Raw genomic sequence first — 21,245 nt, 5'->3', positions numbered from 1 at the left:
GCTAATGCTACCAATGCGTTAGCTGAACTTTACGGAGCCTATAATGTGTGTGCACTAAATGTAGCCTGTTTTGTATGTCGTTTTTATATAATGTCGTTTTTATATATTTTAAATGTGTAACACCACTTGAGCCACGGTGAAACGTTGTTTCGTGTATATGGTTGAAATGACAATAAAACACACTTGAGTTGAGTTGACTGCCTGTCATGTCTGTAACCGGTAGGCCTGGCTTGGGACTCATAGGGAAGCAAAGCAAGTGCATTCTGGGAGTCGTTGTCTTTCATCCACATGAGCCAAAAATAAATCTTCTGGCTTTTCTCAGTCTAGAAGGCACCAACTTCTAAAAAAAAAAAAAATCACATTTCTACTACATAAATGACTCAATTAAATATCCCTTTAACTTAAAGCTACATTGCGTAGTTTCTGTCACCCCCATGAGGAATTCTAAGTAATGACAACAAAACTTTTGGCCTTTCCACATGATACAAACCTTCCGTGATCGCGCACATGTCCCCACCCCTCCTCCATGCAGTTGCTAGTAGCCAAGGACGACACGGAGGATTAGATCAGAAGAGGTCATTATCTTCAGTTTCTGCCGGGAAAGTCACCAGACGACACAATCTTCTGAACATAGCCATACTGAGAAATCCAGAGAGAGTTGTGTGGAGCTGATAGTCTTAATTAGCTTTGTAGCAACTCATTTGGCAATGGCTTCAATGTAACGGTCGCTCATTAATATCAAAAAGTTACGCACTAAAGCTTTAAATAATTTACATTAGAATGGAATTTAGAAACATTTTAACATCAAAGTCTCACCTTTAATTAGGTCCATAGGCATAGATTTCGTGGGGGATGCAGGGGATATGTCCCCCCCAATATTTAGAAGAGGTAGATTTGTCCCAGCTTTAAAAAAAATATGAAAAACAACCCACTTCCCAAAAGAGCTTGAGGGGGCTTAAAAAATGTACGGAAAACAGAACTGTGTCTACTTTGCTACATCGGGGGGTTAAAGAACACAACATGAGCGTGAAAAATAGAAAGATGTGATTTCATGTCTTTAATGTAGATTAAAACTTTGGAGCTTCTAGCTTTAACAAGGTCTCATTCTCTAACAGATTTGTTGTTGACATGTACATGATTCCTAAAAAAGAAAATTTTAAACAATACATTTCTTTTACATAAATAACGATATTTGCACCATAAATTCACCAGAATGCAGGGAATTTAGTGTTTGACGCTGAATTTTTTTTTATGTGTCCCCCCTAATGCTTACAACTAAACCTACGCCCATGATTAGGTCCATGTGATTACTGTAAATGTGCTGTAGGACTGCACAGAATGCTTATTTGTTCTCCATCTGTCTGTCTTTCTTTTCATAGTGTCTAGGACTGTTGGCTCAGAGTGGTTTCAGACAACTCTCCGACACGGGGTTCTCACTGCTCTTTGACCATGAATACACAAACTCCTGTTGGGGCTTTGTATTGTAACAAGCCATTATTAAAGGGAAACGGTGTCCACAGAATCCATTTGATGTAGTGAAGAGCACGCTGGGCTTCACCGGATCGATAACAAAGAATATTTGGAGAGCATGGAGAAGTAGGAGGACTCCCACACTCTCTGCATAACACTTCCACGTGTGTGTGTGTGTGTGTGTTTCGTGTGTGTGTGTCCGGTTTTAAATCCACACAAACAATGCACTCCCACACGTATGACTCTTTTTATTTCCATACGTTTCTCACCCTTGTTTTTGAGATCTCCCTCTTGGTTTCACTCTCTATTTTCACAAGTAGTGCTTGTTAGACAGAGAATATCACTAGGTGAAAGAAATCATATCAAAGGGACCATGTTATCACATTGAAATTAATGTGTGGGCCTAGATGCAGAGGGCTCCGGCAAAAGAAACGCAGGGTAGTCAGGCAGAGAAGTTAATCCTGGCTCAACATGGCAACGCAGTGCTTTGAATAATCAGATCCGTGTCAGTGAACATTCCAGGTGATTAGAACATTATTGGGTTAATCCTTCTGTTTACTTGGCAACCATCGCAATCGTGAATAAAATACTTTCTAGTGCGCCTGCTCTATGGGCCCCATAGTGCTGAAGCAGTGCTGATCATCTGGGTAATTTTATGCGCTGATGTAGAACTTTTTGGACTTCATGCGCCACTGAGCAACTCATCAATACATCCATGGTCCTAGCGCCCCTTTCACCAAATTTCCAACATGCAATTTGTGATTGACATGAGATTATGTTGTTCATTTGAACATTTCACTCATGAAAACAGACATCGTACTTGCAACCCATACATGAGCTTGCTATAGCCCTGCACTGTAGAACATGCAAACGTATTTGAGAGCAACAATCATTTATGAAACATGACGCTGCCACCATGTGACCATCTGTGTCCAAGTGATGCTTGCAAATTGGTTTTGCAAAATGGGCTTCAGCTGTATCTAAAGCAACACAACACATCAACGAAAGCAGCACTGTTTAAAGTGTGAAGACCCAGTAACACACCTCCTCCAGTCTTATGATGTTCTTCAGTGTAGCTTTATTTCTACATGTAAATGAGATTGAAAAACCTTTGCATAACATAATTGACTGATAAGAGTGATTCTTATCAAAAGTTGGTTTAATAAATGTTTTCCTGGTTGTTTATAAGGGGGTGAATGGGGTCCATGAGCGTGAGAGGTTTGGCAAAACTGACTTTAAATATCTCCAGTCTTGGCACAAGCATGGGAAAACTGCCCTAATTAGCTTTAAAGGGATGTAAAGTGTAATAAAAAACTTGGCATTGATGTCTGGCAGAATAGAATATTTGATGATTTGTTTGATTTATTCATGCAGAAACAACAGCGCTACTCCCCCCCATATTACCTCTGTACTGTGGGCGGAGGGCGCGGTTGTTGGGGCAGTCTCGACCCTGCTTGCTGAAGTTGATGTTGGTTCGGATGCAGCGCTGCAGCAGAGGCTGGGTGGGCCGGGTGTTGTCGCTCATACTCAGGAAGATCTTGTAGGGCTCATTCTGGCTGAGGAGGCGCAGGGAGTGCATCTGTGGAGGGGAGGGGGGTGAAGGAGAACGGGTGGAGAATGAGATTGGTAGACATTATTTGAGTTCAGCTTGTGCAGTTCAGTTCACTACCACAGTTCGGTTCAGTTCAGTTCGCTTAGGTCAAGAAGCAACCAACGCAAGGTATTTGATCCATTGGGTCAAATAACATTTGGATGGTCTAGATTCTTGACTTTCCAAATGTTTGTGGACTTCTACACTCTAGAGGTCAGAAGTCAGCCGGTTAAGACAGCGTCAGGACCAACAATCGGGAGTCTGCACAGGTTGTTTATTTTGAAAATTGACCGGATACTCTAGCCGTTCAACTTCCTGCCCGACCTGTTCAACGCCCCGCGGTTCCGTCAAAAATAGACCTGGCGCGTACTTATAGCGGAGCTGAGCGTAGAGCGAGTCCATAGAAATAAAATGGATAGAAAGGCTGTTGAAAAGCCATTGAACTGGTTGACGTGGTCATTTACCAGTAGCTGGAGAGGTGTACCGTACTTTAGTCATCATGGGGACTAGAACCAGCGACCCTCTGGTTCCCAACACAACTCCCTACAGGCCTAGCTACTGCCACCCCTAGGTTCATCTTGAGCCTGAATAATCTTCACCCTTCAACAGAATCCTGCAAAGGTGTTGTCTCAGCCTGTGCACTGTGTGTGAAACTCAACCACACAGTGATTAATACACAACAATTAGTACACAACAAAATGGCAAATGTTGTAAGTTGTTATAGTGACAACATGCGTCAGTGGAACCTCAAAATGTGTCGCAGCTAGCTGGGAGGAGAGTGACCCGACCATGGATGCATTATGGGCCAGACACAGCTCAAGGGAGACGTTCTCCGGAGCTGCGGGGACTGAGACGGAGGGACAGTTAGACCCAGCCCGCTGTTCGACTCATTCTCTGTAACCAATGCAGCATGAAGGAACGGCGGAACCAGCCGGCCAGCCGGTGGATGACTTCTTAGTTGGCTAACGTTAGCTTGCTAAATCCGCATTAGCTACCCCCTCGCCACATCGGTCACAGAAAACGAGCCGAACAAAGTTGTCACTCATCAGGCTATAGCAATGTGCGTTGTGTGGCTCTGCGAGTTTCTGCAAGTTGGTTATACGGAAGTTTATACATTTCCATGGCAATGGTACACATACAAATGGCTGCTGCTCTGACCATTCTGCTACGTTGATTTGAATGGAAATAGCCTTTCTATTAATTTTATTTCTATGGTAGAGTCGCTTCTGAGATGCTTCAGAGATGTGCTGGTGGAATCACAAGCATTCTCTTGAGTGTCCGCGACTGCTTGCGGCGGCCATGGCGCCATCGGAACTTGAGGCTTTTGACATATTATTATTTAATTTTTTGAAGAAAATAAATATATTATACTGATATGGACACACACATTTAACTAACTCTTCCTGCCCTCCATGTGGGCCGACATTGCTTGCATAGTTCAAATATTTATTGACCTATATCTCTTCTAAAGATCTTCAGGTTTACAGTACGAGTAAACACATCTTGTGTCATATCAAAGACCCACAGTTGTCAATTTGTCATATTAAATTTAGCTGTGGAAAGGCACCTGTAAAATCGGTGGAGTTCACTTTAACAAATGAAAAAATATATCACTAAAGAAGGTGTAGAAGGAGAGATGAGAGAGGAAAAAGTAGAGGGATGACGAGAAGGCCAGGGAAAGGAAGGAAGGGTAAAAGGCTAAGAACATTAGAGGGTGGAGCAAATATAATTAGGAAAAGCTGATGAAATAGACACATAAAAGAGGGGTGACAGAGGAACAGGCAATGAAGAAGAAAGAGAGAGATAGAGGGTTGAGATCAAAGGACTGGTGAGTGAGAGCAGGAGTAAATAAAGCGTGAGTAATCGGCAGATGGTGTGTGGGAGTTGATCAAATTGATGCATGCAGGTGAGTGCTGCGCTGTATTGTAATGTGTTGCACTGATTTTAGAGAGTTGGGTGTTAAATCTGATCCATCCAGCCGCTCTTTAGTGACATAAAACAGCTTTCTGCTCAGAACCAAAATACAACATGATGTGTCGATTTCTGTGAGGGCTTTGCCTGCAGAGCTCCTCTGGCGAGCGAGCCCCTTCTGGTGCCGGCTCTTTTAAGTCAGCTCCACTGTCAGGACAGGAAATAAAAAAAAAAAAATGTAAACGTCCCCCAAAGGATGTAACACTCTGGTACAGTAGGTGGCAATATACACCTATACATTTGGTTTACGTTTGGTTTGAGTTCTTGCCCCAAGTGAAGGAGTTCAAGTACCTCAGGGTCTTGTTCGCGAAGACATTGGACAATAGAGCGGAGATTTGCTGGAGAATCGGAGCATCGGGGGTGGTATTGCATTCGCTTTACTGCACCGCTGTGAAGAAAAGAGAGTTGAGCCAGAAGGCAAAGCTCTCGATCTACCGGTCAATTGTCGTTCCTACCCTCACCTATGGTCATGAAGGCTGGGTCATGACCGAAAGTACGTGATCAACACAAGTACAAGTGGCCGAAATAGGTTTCCTCAGGAGGGTGGCTGGCGTCTCCCTTAGAGATAGGGTGAGAAGCTCAGTCATCAGTGAGAAACGTGGAGAAGAGCCGCTGCTTCTTTGCGTCGAAAGGAGCCGGTTGAGGTGGTTTGGGCATCTGGTAAGGATGCCCCATGTTTGCCTCCCTAGGGAGGTGTTTGAGGCACGTCCAGCTGCAGGGAAGACCCAGGACTAGTTGGAGGGACTATATCTCCACCCTGGCATGGGAACGCCTCGGGATCGCCCAGTCAGAGCTGGTTAGTGTGGCTCAGAAAAGGGAAGTTTAAGGTCCCCTGCTGGAGCTGCTGCCCAGCGACCCGACCCCGGATGGATGAATTGATGGATGAATGGATGCATGGATGGGTGGGTGGATGGATGGATGGATGGTAAATTGGATTTGCATTCCACCATTAAATTTAGAGAAAAACTACACTTGATTGATTTCACTAGTGTTACACACTGTGCCTCAGTAGTGACGGTAGGTGACTGATTTGAATAATCTAAAACAGTGGAAATAGTCTGAAGCAGCACAAGGACAAAAATAGCACAGACAGTAGAACCAAATATGAAACGAAAAATGAAAAGGTCAAAAGTCAACTTAAGCCACTAGTGCAGTACAGTAGAGTTAAATGATAGGGAGAAAAGTTGCTGCAAAGTGTAGTATGTGTAGGAGTGTTGAGGCTTATGGCATTTCTCCCCCAATTAAAAGAATGCATGTTGTTTTTCCCATGTCCTACACTTGTCCTACACTCACATACCTGCATCTGTGTCACGTAGACAGGCTTGTTGATGAGTATCCACGTGGACGTCTCGTAGCAGGGAGGGATGGTGATGGAGCCCTCGTAGGTGATGTAACGTGTGGTGTCAGGGTAAAGGTCGGCTATGTTCAGGCCCATTAATAAGAATGCATCATCTAGAGAGAGAGAGAGAGAGAGAGAGAGAGAGAGAGAGGAGCCGTGTTAAGGTGATGCAGTGCGTTGTGTGATAGTCCCTTATGTTCAGACCAAGCGGCAACTTCCGTGCCTGAAAAGTGAAGCCAATGCGGAAGTGCCTTAAACCTGCATTCTATCTAACTTCCAGCAGGGTGCAACTCCACTGGTTGCAAAAAAGAAGTCTGTTTACACTATAGAGGTCTATGGGGACATTACCCTTCTTCTCACTTGATTGATTTCCTCAGTAAACATTTTCATAATGGGTTTATGGTCCCAATCCCTACTTTCAAGTCTTCTTCATTAATGAATGTTCATTTTGTAAATTATGGTCCTATTTATTTTAAAATAGACGATAAAGCAGGGGATGCTTTAGGGGCGTGGCTACACACCAACCTGTCAATGCTGACAGAGGCTTAGCAATGCTAACCATGGCACTGTGTACATTAAACCTAGACCTGAACTTGTTTTTGGGTGTAGTCCATGTTTTTGTCTTAAACTTCGACCCTCTCACTGTGTTGTTTCACTTCATCAAAGTTAATTGGAACATTTTGGTCACCTAAAAATATCTTTCAATGTTCAGCGATTTGCCAACCAGGTTAGCTAGCTAGCGCTAGCATTAGCTGGTTACTCAAGAGAAATTCTGCCGATTTTTAACCAGCTCTGTGTATTGCTGTACATGCTGACGAACGGCACCAGGACCCACAGGTCTGCATTTACCGGCCGGTAAAACTCCAAAATACCAAGAGGGCGACGGCCAAAATGCAAACTCCTGGCTTCAAAACAGCAGTCCCCAAACCAATTGGTGTCTCCACCGATGCCACGTATGTTCTTTATATTCTATGGCTCAGACCCATAAGCAAGAACGCTGTCAAAGGAAAAAAGCATTGGGATGAGATATTGCATGAGTGTGTGGGTGCGTGGGTGTGTGCATGTGGCTTATGTAGAACATAGCATCAGGGTATAAATCTATACAGTTTGGACCAACTAAAAGGAATGATTTGCCTTAGAAAACATAAATATGTTGGAGCTGTGTGTGTGTGTGTGTGTGTGTGTGTGTGTGTGTGTAATTAATTAGGGGGAAAAAATAATCTGTTCACACAGTCACATTATGGGAATTCACCTCCAATTTTTGGACCGTAGCCTATGGGAAACTGGCTATCCCATTTAATTTTAAGGTTAAGACCTGCTTCTTGGTTTTGGTTAGTGTACGTCTCCAGAGGATTAATATAAGGCAATGCAATGTCCTCCTACATGACAAAAATAAGTTTCTGTGTGTGTGGGTGTGTGGTTGCGTTCTCCAGAAGGCTGTATATCTTCATAGCAGAGGTCGGAAAAAAGAAAAGAAATTAAAAAGGCATTCTTGCTGAAGGGAAACAACTAAAAATATGTGCGTTTGAGTGTTGTTGTGTTTCAGTATGTAGAGCAGAGTGTTGGACTAGATCTCCCATTATTGAGAACAGAGAGAAAATGTCCCTCCCCTTCCTATGTCCCCCATGGGATCTCATTTTGGAAAGAATATGTATGGTAGTCAACGGCAAGTGACAAATGTTTTTTTTATCCCATTTGAATTGTGCCACGAATCCCACATAACATGCATAATTTAATAGATAATTTAGGAAATCGAAAAAAAAAGTTCAGTTTATCCTAGAAGCACTTAGTTTTGTGAAACCTCTCAGTGAACTACATATCATCTTGCACAATATAGGTCACCTTGCTTGCTAGCTAGATAACTAGCTTAGCTATGTACCACGCACAAACGTAAGATTATCTCACCCAATGTGTTTTATCCAGCGTCTTTTTTTTTATCAGGTGGGAATCAAAAGAAGGAGTGTTGCTCTTGTGAGTACATCACAAGAATCAAACACACACAGGCCTTGTAGCTCCAGCGAGAAAGAAAGTTATGACGTCACTTAAGCAACTTTTGGGTGTTTCTTTCCAACACATTCTCACTCCCATTGCGGCAAAAAACGACGCTTGGTCAGGTACCTTTGGCGTTTGTTATTGACGCAAAAAAGTCTCCTTTAGGTGTTATATATACATATTTAGACCGGCTTGGTCGGGACTCTTGGTGTCACTTTTTGATGCTCTGGGTCAAAACTGACGTTTAACTGACATGCGGCACAAGAACGGGACAGGTTTGGGTGGGGTTATGAAATGTCGGTTTTCAGTGACATGCGGGACATGAACGGGACATGAACCCCGGACTCTTGGGTGAAAGACCTGTGTTGATTGACCCATTCACCACCCCAACCAACCTTCTTAAGCGGATTTTCGGTCTTTCATACTACTCGCTAATGTTGTTGCTCTTAATAATACATCATCTTACAGCACCGTGGTCGAGCTGCTGTTCTGCCCGGTGCGTCCAATACAGTTGCTAATGGGTGATTTTTGCATTGGTATCTGACGCTGAGAGCCACTGACCAAGCGTTACCATTTTACAAGTTGGGAGTGAGAATGGGTTGGTTTTTCTTATTACGTATTTTCACAGTCTTTTACTTCAACAGTTTTACAACTAAGTGCGACTTTCTTGACTTGCAAAATTAGCTTTTCAATTCTGGATGTTTAAACAAACGTGTAGTTCATGGCACAATCCAAAAAATCTAAATCAAAAAATGATTTGTCTCTCGCCGTTCACGACCGTACAAATAGTTTTCCGGAATAAGGTCCCATGGAGGTCCACCGGAATGGGAGGGACTTCGCCTCTCTATTAACTGTCTACAAGAGAAAGAAGAAATACGTTTGTTTTTTTAAGGATTATTTTTTGCGCATTTTGGCCTGTAAGGGACCGTTCGGCATTTATGGAATGGACCACCGGAGGAAAATAGGGGAGGGTCATGTCTTTTTATTCTTTATTGAGGGGAGGGTCACCCAACTTTTTTTATTTCAAAGTGGCTTGTTTAGTGCATACTTTTCCATGTAGCTCTCAGTCTCGGCCCCCCATCGCTAGCAGATGGGTCTGACCCAACAAAAATCGCAACACAAGTTTGGAGTTGCTTTCTTTGAGAATGCAACCCTATAGCTAACTGCGCCACCTGTTGCCAAAGTATTGTCACTGACATGGAGATGGAATATAATGAAGCTGACTAGCTCAAAGGTTTCACGTTGCCCACGGAAAATACTGAGCATCCACTTGTACTAGACTGCCTGTAGGCTACATTCATTTAAAATTAAACATTGCAGTTGGTGCTAAGTGGAGCATGTGAGCGCTGATCGCAGTTACGTGTCAGTTAAACTTCTCATCTCCAATCCTATCTATAGAGCTCCAGCCAGCTCACAGCGGGGTCTGTGAAGGTGGACAGGCTGGGCGGCAAGCCAGCAACCCCGGCAAGCTCCCGCCGGCTGTCACGTCAGACTGTGGAGCTTCTGAACTCCGACACAGTCGGACCAAATTTGCAATTAGCCATACATTTTCGTAAAACGACCCATATTTGAGCTCTACATAGTTGATTTCTCGCATAAAAAAGTCTCAGAAATGAATTTAGTAATGAAATAGCCGACGAACAATATAAAAAGTTTCCGGTTGTTGGCCACAACAGCATTTTTTCCCAATCATTTTGGAGGGTCACAGAAAAATGTATTGCTGGCAAAGGGAGGGTCAAGTCTATTTTGACTAAAGATACAAAAACTCCTCCTTTAGCCCCTCAAATAAAAAACGTACAGTCCCTAATGGATAGGACAGTTGCAGACAGGAAAGTGGGGGGAGACATGCAGCAAAGGGCCACAGGTCGGATTCAAACCCTGGGCCGCTGCGGTAAGGACTGAGCCTTGGAACATGGGGCGCACGCTCTACCAGGTGAGCAACCAGGGTGTCCCGAAGAAATATGTTTTAGATCTCAAAGGTTTTGAGCAAAGCTAGCTGCATGGCTCTAGGGATGACCATGTCAGTCTGTCAGTCATTTGGTCGGTGCTCCACTCTGGTCCAGATTGAAATGTCATTTTGTACAGACATTCATGGTCCTCAGAGGATAAAACCTAATGACTTAAGTGATCCCCTGACTTCACCTCTAGCCCCAGCCTGAAGTTAACACTGGATCGATTGCCATGACATCTGGTTTTAGACATTCATGGTGAAGTTTAATTACTTTGGCGATACCTCAACTTTTCATCCTCAGTTCAAAATTTTAATTTGCCCACCACTTTTGTCTATGACCACAAATACCTTCAAAAGACAATGACTTTCCCATCAGGCTCAGCTTTACTGTGTTTGGTGCTAATTGGCAAATGTAAGCATGCTAACAGACTAAAGGTGCTACCATCTTGGGACTAAAAGGATAACCTCCTCTGATAGAGGTAAATAATAAAATTTGTGATTCATCAAAAGTGCAAAAGAATTCAAATCACAAAAGAGAATTTGGAAAAATATTAACAGACATGAAGTAAGAAAGTTTCACCTCTTCAATTGACAATTCCCCAAGTAAAGTTATCTAACAAACTATCACAGCTTCAAAGTGACAAAAATGTAGATTCTAACACTTTATATAAAGAGGTGTGACAGCCAATAGGGAGGCTGTTTGTCACCAAGGGTTTTTTTCATTTTATGTGGCACATTTTACATTATTTACAACAGATTAAAAATATCCCATTTTACCCAAGATATACAAGATGGATACAGCTCTGTAGATATTCAAAGAAGTAGCTTGTCTAGGGACAAAACACAGGTTGAGGCCGTGTGTGTGAGTGTGTGTGTGAGAGAGAGAGAGAGAGAGAGAGGCAGAGAGAGAGAGAGAGGGAGAAGGAGTGTCTTACGTTTGTAGTTGATTCTGGTGATGGTGTCTCTATTGAGCATGCGGTTGAGAAAGGCATTGGAGTTTTCAGAGAGCTGAAAGGTTACAAAGAGAGAGGGGGATCAAATATTCATCACAAACCACAGTACAACACACACACACACACACACACACACACACACACACACACACACACACACACACACACACACACACACACACACACACACACACACATGCACACTGCAGTAAAACACATGTAGCAAGTGTCCTAAGGACTGAAACAGTGAACTTTTTTGTTTCCTTTATGGCAATAGAGCTCAACAGTGTGGTTCCGGAAGTAAAAATCCCATTCATTTTCTCCATAAGGAAGGATTTTGATTATTAGCCATGATGTCTAAACCATCCAAGGGATACTGAGCACGAGCTACGAGGTTGTGAAACAAAGTTGTATGCCCCTGTAGAAGACAGAAGTCAGTTGAAGATCAACCTTGTTTTAAGAAAAAAGTGTTTTCTTCGCGATCTTATGGAGACATACAGTACTACACTACCCACAATCCTAAGCGTAACAGAGACATCTGTAATTTGCGGAACTCGCAACTTTATATAAGCATTTAATGAAACGTCAATGGAGATATTGAACGGGAAAAATTACTTCCTGAACCAAAGTGAGCAGTCACTGTTGAGCTTTATTAGTATTAGTATAATGAAAATCCATAATCCACAACTAAGAGGTTAGGATTTAAATCTACCATATGAGTTTCGCAAACATCTGATAAGCTCTTTTTGAAATGTAATCGTTTCTTTATTGGTCCTTCATTTTGTTTCAGTGTACTCCCAGAAGCACATGCTGACCTTTATGAAGATGGAGACCACAGCGATGCCGTTGGGGCTCTTGGCGGCCTCAGTGTAGTTGGCATACAGATCCTGGTTATAATGGATCAGCTGGACCTGAAAGAGGGACGCCATGACATACAGCATTACAAGCTAAATTTAAAGTTACTCCAGCAGCAGGCATGGATTGGACATCAGGAGTACCCGTAGTATAGAGAGAAGAGAGATCATATGATTGGCCCACTTGTTTGTCTTTCATGTGAACACTGGCCATTCACATCCTTGTTCTTTGGCTGACCGGCCCGCAGAGTGAAGAGAGATCACATGCTTGTCCCACTGGTTTTTCTCTCATCTAATCACTGGCCAATCACATCTTACTATGGCCCACCTTCATCCATCCAACCACAGAGACAGGGCGCATTTAAATCCCGCCCTCTCCCGCTCTATGTTGAATTGTATTCTTGTATTGCGTGAAGGTGCCTCCTATTATCAATTCCGTCAGCTAGCAAACAACAATGTCTAAAAGCTGCTGTGGGTCCGACTGCTCGGGTCCCTTGGGTAATCAATGCACGTTGGGTTAGGGGGGTCGGGGGGGTAGCTATCCACAGGTTTGTGAAGACAACACTGTTTACTGGAAGGGTCTACTCAGAGTATTTAGCCCAGGTTGATTGTCTTCTACATTTTGTTTCGGTAATAGACTTCATCAACTAGCAGACAGTTGTAGTTGTGGTTCTTTTGCTCTCCCCAAAGAATTTTGATTTGACCAATGAGATTATGTCTTCCTCCAGAACGACTCTGACAGATGTAGAACCACAAACCCAATCTAAATAACAAGAGGGAGAAGCATCTCAAAAGTCTACAGCTTTCTTTTTAAATATGTCTCTCTGGACGGAGTGGATTCACAAAACAAACTGGTTTTAGAAAGAGAAGCTCAGGGAATCTCCACACAGACAACAAGAAAACACTGGCTTTTTTGTCGAAATCCTATTTCGACAACCAGGTTTGGATTAATTTCAAGGTGGATAACAAGCTTTGATATAGCTCACACATAAAATGTTTTCCTCTTAATGAGAGATGAATTAGAATGTATTGGAAGGATAGCCCCTTGAGATATAGCATCTCATTTTCCAGGGCGTCCTATGAACACAAATACATAATTATGAACACATTCAGACAGAAGAGCGTTACATAACAAACAAATACACTACAAGTATACAGATACAGACAGCTCGCTCAACCTCGGTCAACAACAACCCCAGCTGCTGTACAAAAAAATAGATAGAACCATAACCCACATAATATATCAATTCCATCAGAATAAAGAGCGATTGAAGCAGTTTGTCTTCAACACAAATAAACAGAACAAATGTTAGGTACACACAAATTAAAAGCATGAACAGTTTGTTTTAAGATGAGAAAATAAAGATGTCCTGAAGCAGCGGTAAGTGGTTATAGATGTCAGACACACAGGAAGATTATTCCAATCGAAAGGAGCTTTATATTTACTTGATCTGCGGCCAACTTCTTTGAGAATTCGGGGGACAGAGAAAAAGGGATATGGCATGTATGTCTGAGTGGATATGAATATCTACATGTACATGGAACCAAAAAGTAGGAAGGACAGTCAAAATACTGTAAATACATTTAGAGATGACCTAAACCCAGATGACTTTTAGTGTGTGTTATCCCGTTTTATGTGTGTGTTTATCTCAGATAACAATCATGTAGTTATTAAGCTTGTCAATGTCTGCTATCTGCAATTATCTTGTGTATCAGTGGTGGAATGTAACTAAGTAGATTTACTCAAGAACTGTACTTAAGTACAAATTTTAGGTTGAGTCTTTTCTTTTCGTGCCACTTTCTACTTCTGTCTGTGTCTAACTGTGTGTCTGTGTATCTGTCTGTGTGTACGTGGGCGCATGTGTGTGTCTGAACATGTGTCTCCTATAAATATTCTAAATCAGTGTGTGTCATCTTTGTCCTGCTTTTTTATATTAATAACCATTTCGTTTTTATATTATAAATACTTTAATATCTTTATATCCTCACCTCTCCAGGAAAGCCCTGTCCATTGAGGAGGTGCTCTGAACCCTGGGAGTCCTCGCTCCCAAAGTGGAGGCGGACCTCCTCCAGCCTGTAGCTATAACCCAGCGGCCCCCCTGAGATGTTCACCAGGTGGGCTTTGTCCGGCCGCAGAGACACGTGCCTTCCCGTGTTGTACATGGTGCCTCCCATCTGCAGAGAAACACACAGGGAGGGAGGGGCTTCAGTCATATGATGGCTTTTACTTCTACAACAGATAACATGACATCTGCCTTATATTTAGTAGCTTGTCTATTTTTATGGTACATGATGATTTCCATACAAGCCAACAATACTAATATCCAGAATGAGGTGGAAATGCTTTTAACTTTTCAGGCAAACAGCAGGAATTTGCCTGGTCCTACCAGACTCTCGTATATTTCATTTTGCACAGAGAGTCTGGCCTCTCTCCATTGACAAGTGTTCCTTCCTTGAAGGTGAAGTTTAAAACTTCAATTGGATCTGCCCTGAGTCACTCTGGATCTGCAATAACCAATCGCTAACGTGTGGTCGTGACGACAACAACTATCGGCTTAGCATCGCTAGCGTTCGCTTTAGCCAACTCCTTCACCACTAACGGAGCGAGCTGGAAAATCAAACTTTTCCCAAACCCCGTGGGGAGGAGGGCCACAACATCATGGCCACCAACACAACTCACCAAAGATTGTTCTTGCTCGGGCTTTAACTTCTGGATATTCGGCAGCGTTGCCACAATGGCTTCGCTCGCATCTTTCTCCGCCGCCATTATGGAACTACAACTCAAACTAGCGCACGACCTCAACGTCATCGTTCTCAGCCACTCCCTCTGTTCGCTGATTGGACAGGTAAACATTTGGCCGGAGAAAACCCACGAATATATCGCAAATCCAGATGGTGTACTAAAGGAAAATCAAAATTGAGCGATAGTACCTCACGTACTATCGCTCAATTTTGATTTGATTTTGATAGGAATTGTATACATGCTAGTCCATATCTACGACATTTCATTTCCGGGCTCGCTCCGGTGCCGCCGGGAATTCCGTGATGGCCCCTTATTTTCGGCGGGATGTCACCTTCCTCTTTCTTTGTGTTGTAATTGTAAACTCTGGTGGATTTATGAGGACCATGGTTAACTGCTCCTCAGATCTCTGCAGGGTAAATCCAGACAGCTAGCTAGACTATCTGTCCAATCTGAGTATTCTGTTGCACGACTAAAACAACTTTTGAACGTACACGTTCCACCAAAACAAGTTCCTTCCCGAGGCTATTTTGCAGAGGCACCAGGGCTCCATCCGGCGCTTAGCACTGCCCAAGACAATTGTAATTGGTTTAAAGATATGCCAATAAACCAGAGCACGTTTTTCACCCATCCCGGAATGCTGTCTGGACTAGCCAGACCCTCCTCCGCAGCGCTGTGGAGGAAGGTCTGGTCTACATACGTGCTAACGTCACACACAGAACCCATTCTGCCTTCAATGACTCCCTGAGTAATTAGGTTGTTGAATCTGTGCAGATGTGAACGTCCTCTTTTGGGCTCAAATCACAGTTTGGACTCAAAAAATAGAATAAAACCAAAAATAAACACAAAAACAGCTGAAAACATGGTAGCAGCATTAACCACATCTTGACTTCTTTGCTTTAGAATAAGAATCCATAAATTGCCATTAAATGTGTTTCCCTTAGGATTAATTGTTTTTATTTAAATTTTTTATTCACACGCAATCATCATATCATTAAAACACAATTTCCAAAGGTACAATTATCATATGTAGGCCTCGTGAAATGGGGAAACCTAAATAAGCTATACAAAGACCGAATACAACAGAGAATACACAGACACTAAAAACTCAATTCTCAATAGACACAACACAGACACATACCTCAAAATACAGACACTAACAATCTGGCTCTAACCTCTGGAATGCTCTCCCTCAGGGTCTGCGCCAGTGCACATCTGTTGTTTCTTTTAAGTCACAAAAAAAACTTTTTTTTAGATTAACCTTTCCGGGTGCTTAGTATAGTGTTCATTATAAATGTATTATTTTATCTGTATGTACTTTGTAGATCTCATTACTGTTGTTATTGGGTTTTGTTATAATCTGTATTATATATTGGCTGCCTATCTGGTTTTGTAAAGTATCCTTGGGTAACTTGAAAGGGGCTTATAAATAAAATGTATTATTATTATCCCCTGACTTTTCTTCTCTTGCCATCATCAGGTCAACATCTCCATTCACTTTAATAATGACTAAATACCTGAAATACCTATACGTGTGTTTAACCAGCCTTAACTGAGCTGGAGATCAAGGTTTAACATTACCTAAGATCAGCATGTTAGCATTTTCAGTGCAAGTATGCTTATCTGAACTACTAGCATTTTAGTGTGAAGTGTAGCCTCACAGAGACTTTGTCTTGTTTTCTAATGTTAACAATATTATATTAAGTGTCATAGTCTGAAAAAGAAATCACTATTGCTACTGTCGAACACTGGAAGAGAATAGAAGAAACTACTGAAACTACTTTTCATGACTTGAGGAACATTCAGGCAAAGCTTCCTTTAAATGCAACAGCTGGAGATTAACTGTACCAAGGTAGTACCACTGGTCTATTACCATGTAAAGTAAGTGTAATTAAGTGATGCTTCATGACATGTTTGCCTTCAGTGCTGTAGTGAGCCCTTTTCTATTTTTAATCCCATTGCCTCCAGCGCTAGCAGCACATTGGCCCACTTATGTATTAACTATACCAGCTTTGTTTTCTGACAAAGCGCAGAATGGAAAAAGTAGGACGAGTTGTGACGTGCGACTGGGTTTGCTGAAACCAATTTTTGCCATACTGACATACTGCTTTTACCTGTGCACTCTGGATATTAATTTTGTGTCATGCTAAGTCATATCAAGTCAACCAGAGTTAGGTTTAGCAAAAGATTTGGGGGTGGGGGCGGGGGGGGGGTAGCTCAGTTGGTGGAGTGCGTGCCCATATGTAGAGATTTATTCCTCGACGCAGAGGCCCAGGGTTCGAGTCCGACCTGCGGCAATTTCCTGCATGTCTTGCCTCTCTCTCCCCATTCATGTCTAAGCTGTCCTAATGAGTAAAGGCAGAAATGCCCAACAATAATTTTAAAGTGCTCATATTATGCTTTTTGGCTTTTTCCCTTTGCTTTATTGTGTTATATATATTTTTTGTGTTTACAAAGTGAAAAAGCCCAAAGTCCACCCCAAAGGGACTTACCATCTCCAACAGAAAACACTGTTCACAAACTGCTCCAAACAGCTCTATTGTAGTCCAGCCTTTACTTCTGTAACACACGTTATAATGTTCGCCTAGCTGCTAGCACGGCACGCCCTCATACTCTGCTTCTGACTGGCTAGTAGTCCTTACCTAGCTACTGCAAGAATGGGACTTGAACCCCAGCCTTGTGTTGTTTGACCCATCCATCACCCCAATCCGCCTCCTCTCATACTACTCGTTACCGTTGTCGCCCTTCATACTACATCATCTTACAGCGCTGTTATGTCTGTACGGTGCGTCCCATACAGAGTAAAGGGTGATTTTTTTTCTTCTAAAAGCCACTGACCAAGGGTCAGTATTTGACGAGTTGGGAGTGAAAAAGGGCTGGCATAGCCCATATTTTTTTAATACTGGATCTGCAGAGTGAAGTCTTGTTTACTGTGTCCTCTTCTTTTGCATTTAATGTAGGGTAGTTGTCCTTTTGCCTTGCTTTGACATAGAGAACTAATTCCTCCGTGTTTACAGTGTATGACAAATCAGGTGATTCTGTTTGTTCGGATTTAAACAGCTTTTCCTGTTGCTCGTAGCCTTATGTTGTCAGCTCCTCACAACGCCCCCTGGCAACGCATTAAACATTAATGTTCTTTACCCGCATGCCAACCATATTCACCATACATATTATATGACATTCACTGCAGTCACATATTCATTACTGCTGTTTGTATATAATAAATGAGGAGAAAGCACTCGGTCGCAGTTTAATTGTGGCATGCCACTGCTGGGTTAGTATGAAATTAAACCATTACTCACCAGCGTGAAATCTATTCACAGCATAATCCTTACGAAAGGCACAACATTATTTTAAAAGAGGCTAAGGATTTAGAATCTAAATATCACTGAATGGTTTCCACTCTTCTACGTCACTCAACAACCACGTCACCTAATTCAATGTATTTGATTCGTGTACACAAACACGTTTATCTAGTTTTTTTCGTGATGGTCAGCACGTTTTTTTTTTTTCTCGTGATGGTCAGCACGTTTATTATAATACCAACAATTGCATAGCTGTATACAGCGGGACGGTTTGGGTTTAGGAAAAGAAGAAAGGGACGGTTGGGTTTAGGAAACGTGACACGCGGGACACGATCAACGGGACGCGGACAACAACAGCACGGTTGGGTTTAGGAAAAGAGGAACGGGACGGTTGGGTTTAGTAAAAGAAGAAAGCAATGGTTGGGTTTAGGAAACGTGACACGCGGGACACGATCAACGGGACGCGGACAACAACAGCACGGTTGGGTTTAGGAAAAGAGGAACGGGACGGTTGGGTTTAGTAAAAGAAGAAAGCAATGGTTGGGTTTAGGAAACGTGACACGCGGGACACAATCCCCGGTCTCCTGGGTGAAAGTCCTGTGTTGTTTGACCCATCCACCACCCCAACCTACCTCCCTACGTGGATTTTCGGGCGTTCATACTACTCGCTACCGTAGTCGCTCTTAATGCTACGTCATCTTCTCATTGAGAATCGTGCTGTGATCACGAAAGATGCTTCCCATTGAAATACATTAGTTTAAAAAAACGTGCTCAGCATCATGGAAAACACAAGATAAACGTGTTTGTGTACACAAATCAAATTTCAAATTCAATTACGTGACCATTTCACGAACTGCCGTGAGACTGGGTTGCAACAACCGCAACACACACTCAGCTTTCTTACTTTTTTACACGGGACTCGTGAGGATGTAATATTGTTCAAAGTTGGATTCTCTCTTAACTGTACAAACTTGTACATTTCTTGTTTCAACCTGTTTAATGTCACTGGTTACTGAGTAGTGATGTCACTCCATTGAATGTTATAATGGAGAATTATAGTGACCTGCTTAAAGACTCTGAGGCAGCTGTTAGTTTCCCTAGCAACTGCTGACACAGGGAACAGAATATTAATTTTACATTGCGTTTGAATGCATCTTAAATGTCACGTCAGCTGATTTCTGTTGCATACTGTATACAGTATTAACTCTAAATGAATTCAGGTTTTAGCATTGTAAAGGTCTGGTCACACAAGCATCTTAAACTGGAAAAAAATTGCAGCAAAGTCAATTATTTTCGCTGGATTTGCTGGGATTAGTTGAAGTACATCCATATTGTCATAGTATTGTGCGGTCAATGAGCTTGCAATGCATTTTCGGCAATAAAATGAACTAAAAGCTACGACTGCAATACAAATAGATATTTTCCTTTGCGGAGGTTGTTGTGAGGAAAGCATGGTCACACGAATGTACAGGGATCGGACAGGATTTAGGGAGCTTGGGTTGAGCTTCCAACTCTTCCACGTACACACTCATCAATTGGTTGCACACACAGCTTGCTCAGATATGGGATGAATAGATAGGACTTATTGCAGTTGCCTCTGTGGTCTTGCTCGATGCCCTGCTGTACCCTACTACGCCCCACAACGCCCTACTATGCCCTGAACTGCTACAACTATTTTTTCTAGTCATAGTTACACTATCTTTATTGTTACTATAACTGCCACTGTTCATCATTCCAACTGCTATATTTATTATGAATCATATTTCTCTATATCTGTATGTGTCTGTGTCCAAACTGGCACCGACAGATGCCGCCCACCAAGAGCCTGGGTCTGTCCGAGGTTTCTGCCTAAAAGGAAGTTTTCCTCACCACTGTTGCACCAAATGCTTGCTGGTGGGAAATTGTTGGGTCTTTGTAAATTGTAGTGTTGTCTAGACCTACTCTATCTGGAAAGTCTCATAACTCTTGTTATGATTTGATACTATGCAATGGCGCAGATCCTCTCTGTCCCAAATCTCGACCGTAGTGTTTTGATAGGTGACTGACAGGTTACGCACGAGCGTGAACTGAAAAGAGAGTTGAGGCAACCGCAACCAGGTGTTGATCCTCAGGGTTAACATGTTTTTTTTGTGGAGAAAGGCAGAGTATCTGTAAATGACTCAGAAAGTCAAGTCTCAAGTCTCTGAGCTGGAGTCCAAGTCCAGTTTCAAGTCTTTGAGTCTTTTGTCTGGGCCTTGTTGTATGAAGGTTTAAAGTCAAAGCTTGTGAAGAATAGCACAGCAGCTGCCGGTGTGGTCAGCATGTTTGTAGTCCTCTCTCACGTGTCGCCGCATGCAGAAGATACGTTTCCTTAAAATAAAGATTGTTCACGAGTCCGGCATTTCGAGGCCGAGTCGAGTCTGAAGTCTTTTGAAGACGAGTCTCAAGTCAAGTCTGAAGTCACTGTGTCTGGGACCTAAGTGAGACTCGAGCCCGACTCCCAAACTCGAGTCCCCAACTCTGCAGCAAACAACTTCAGCTATAAAGTAAAGGCTGATTTCAGCTGTACCAGTGAAACAACATTGTGACGGTTCAATAAAGACAAATCTATTTTCTGAATGCTTTTGTTTTTTGTACATTCATTTCTAAAACACAGCATGGCCTGAAGTGAGGAGCAGCTATTCCTACAGACGAACAGCACAGAAGCTAATATCTCAAGGCTTTCCGCATCTTTTAACGTAATTGCATTAGATGACGGGGTTGTTGTACAGCAGGTGGGCTTAGGCAATTGCATGCAGGAGCTCCCCACACTGGATTTAGGGAAAGCAAATCTAACACACTCCAAGTAATTGAGTACAAACAGGTTAAAGCTGTTTGATGTGTGAGCTTAAAAACCAAACCAGCGTGAGGCAAATCTTCAAAGCCTTCGTCTGTTTTCTAGCAAGACGGAGGGACAGAAGGGTCGATAGATTAGAGTGGGAATAAAAGAAGATAAAGAAAAAGTAGAACAGCCAGGGGGGAGAAAAATGTGACACTAATGAACAAAATTAGATGCAGGGATAGCGAAATAAGGAACTGCAGGAAAATGGAAATATTGGAA

General features: G+C 42.6%; 1 protein-coding gene across 3 annotated transcripts in view; it reads right to left on the bottom strand.

Annotated features, from left to right (window-relative positions):
* The window catches only part of LOC116063417 (carbonic anhydrase-related protein 10-like), a 106,810-nt gene that overhangs the window by 8,745 nt on the left and 76,820 nt on the right, over positions 1 to 21,245 (bottom strand). For all 3 annotated transcript variants that reach the window (XR_004896718.1, XM_035998970.1, XM_031318402.2), the window contains exons 4-8: positions 14,111 to 14,296; positions 12,083 to 12,178; positions 11,250 to 11,322; positions 6,330 to 6,484; positions 2,875 to 3,049 (exon numbers count right to left, since the gene is read on the bottom strand). Coding sequence is in view for 2 of the 3 variants with exons in the window: in XM_035998970.1 (XP_035854863.1) it covers positions 2,875 to 3,049; positions 6,330 to 6,484; positions 11,250 to 11,322; positions 12,083 to 12,178; positions 14,111 to 14,296 (685 nt within the window). In the remaining variant the exon portion in view is untranslated. The remainder of the gene's footprint in view (positions 1 to 2,874; positions 3,050 to 6,329; positions 6,485 to 11,249; positions 11,323 to 12,082; positions 12,179 to 14,110; positions 14,297 to 21,245) is intronic.

Source organism: Sander lucioperca, chromosome 2 (assembly GCF_008315115.2).
Source record: "Sander lucioperca isolate FBNREF2018 chromosome 2, SLUC_FBN_1.2, whole genome shotgun sequence".
Taxonomy (NCBI): domain Eukaryota; kingdom Metazoa; phylum Chordata; class Actinopteri; order Perciformes; family Percidae; genus Sander; species Sander lucioperca.
This window is presented reverse-complemented; position numbering and strand designations above follow the sequence as displayed.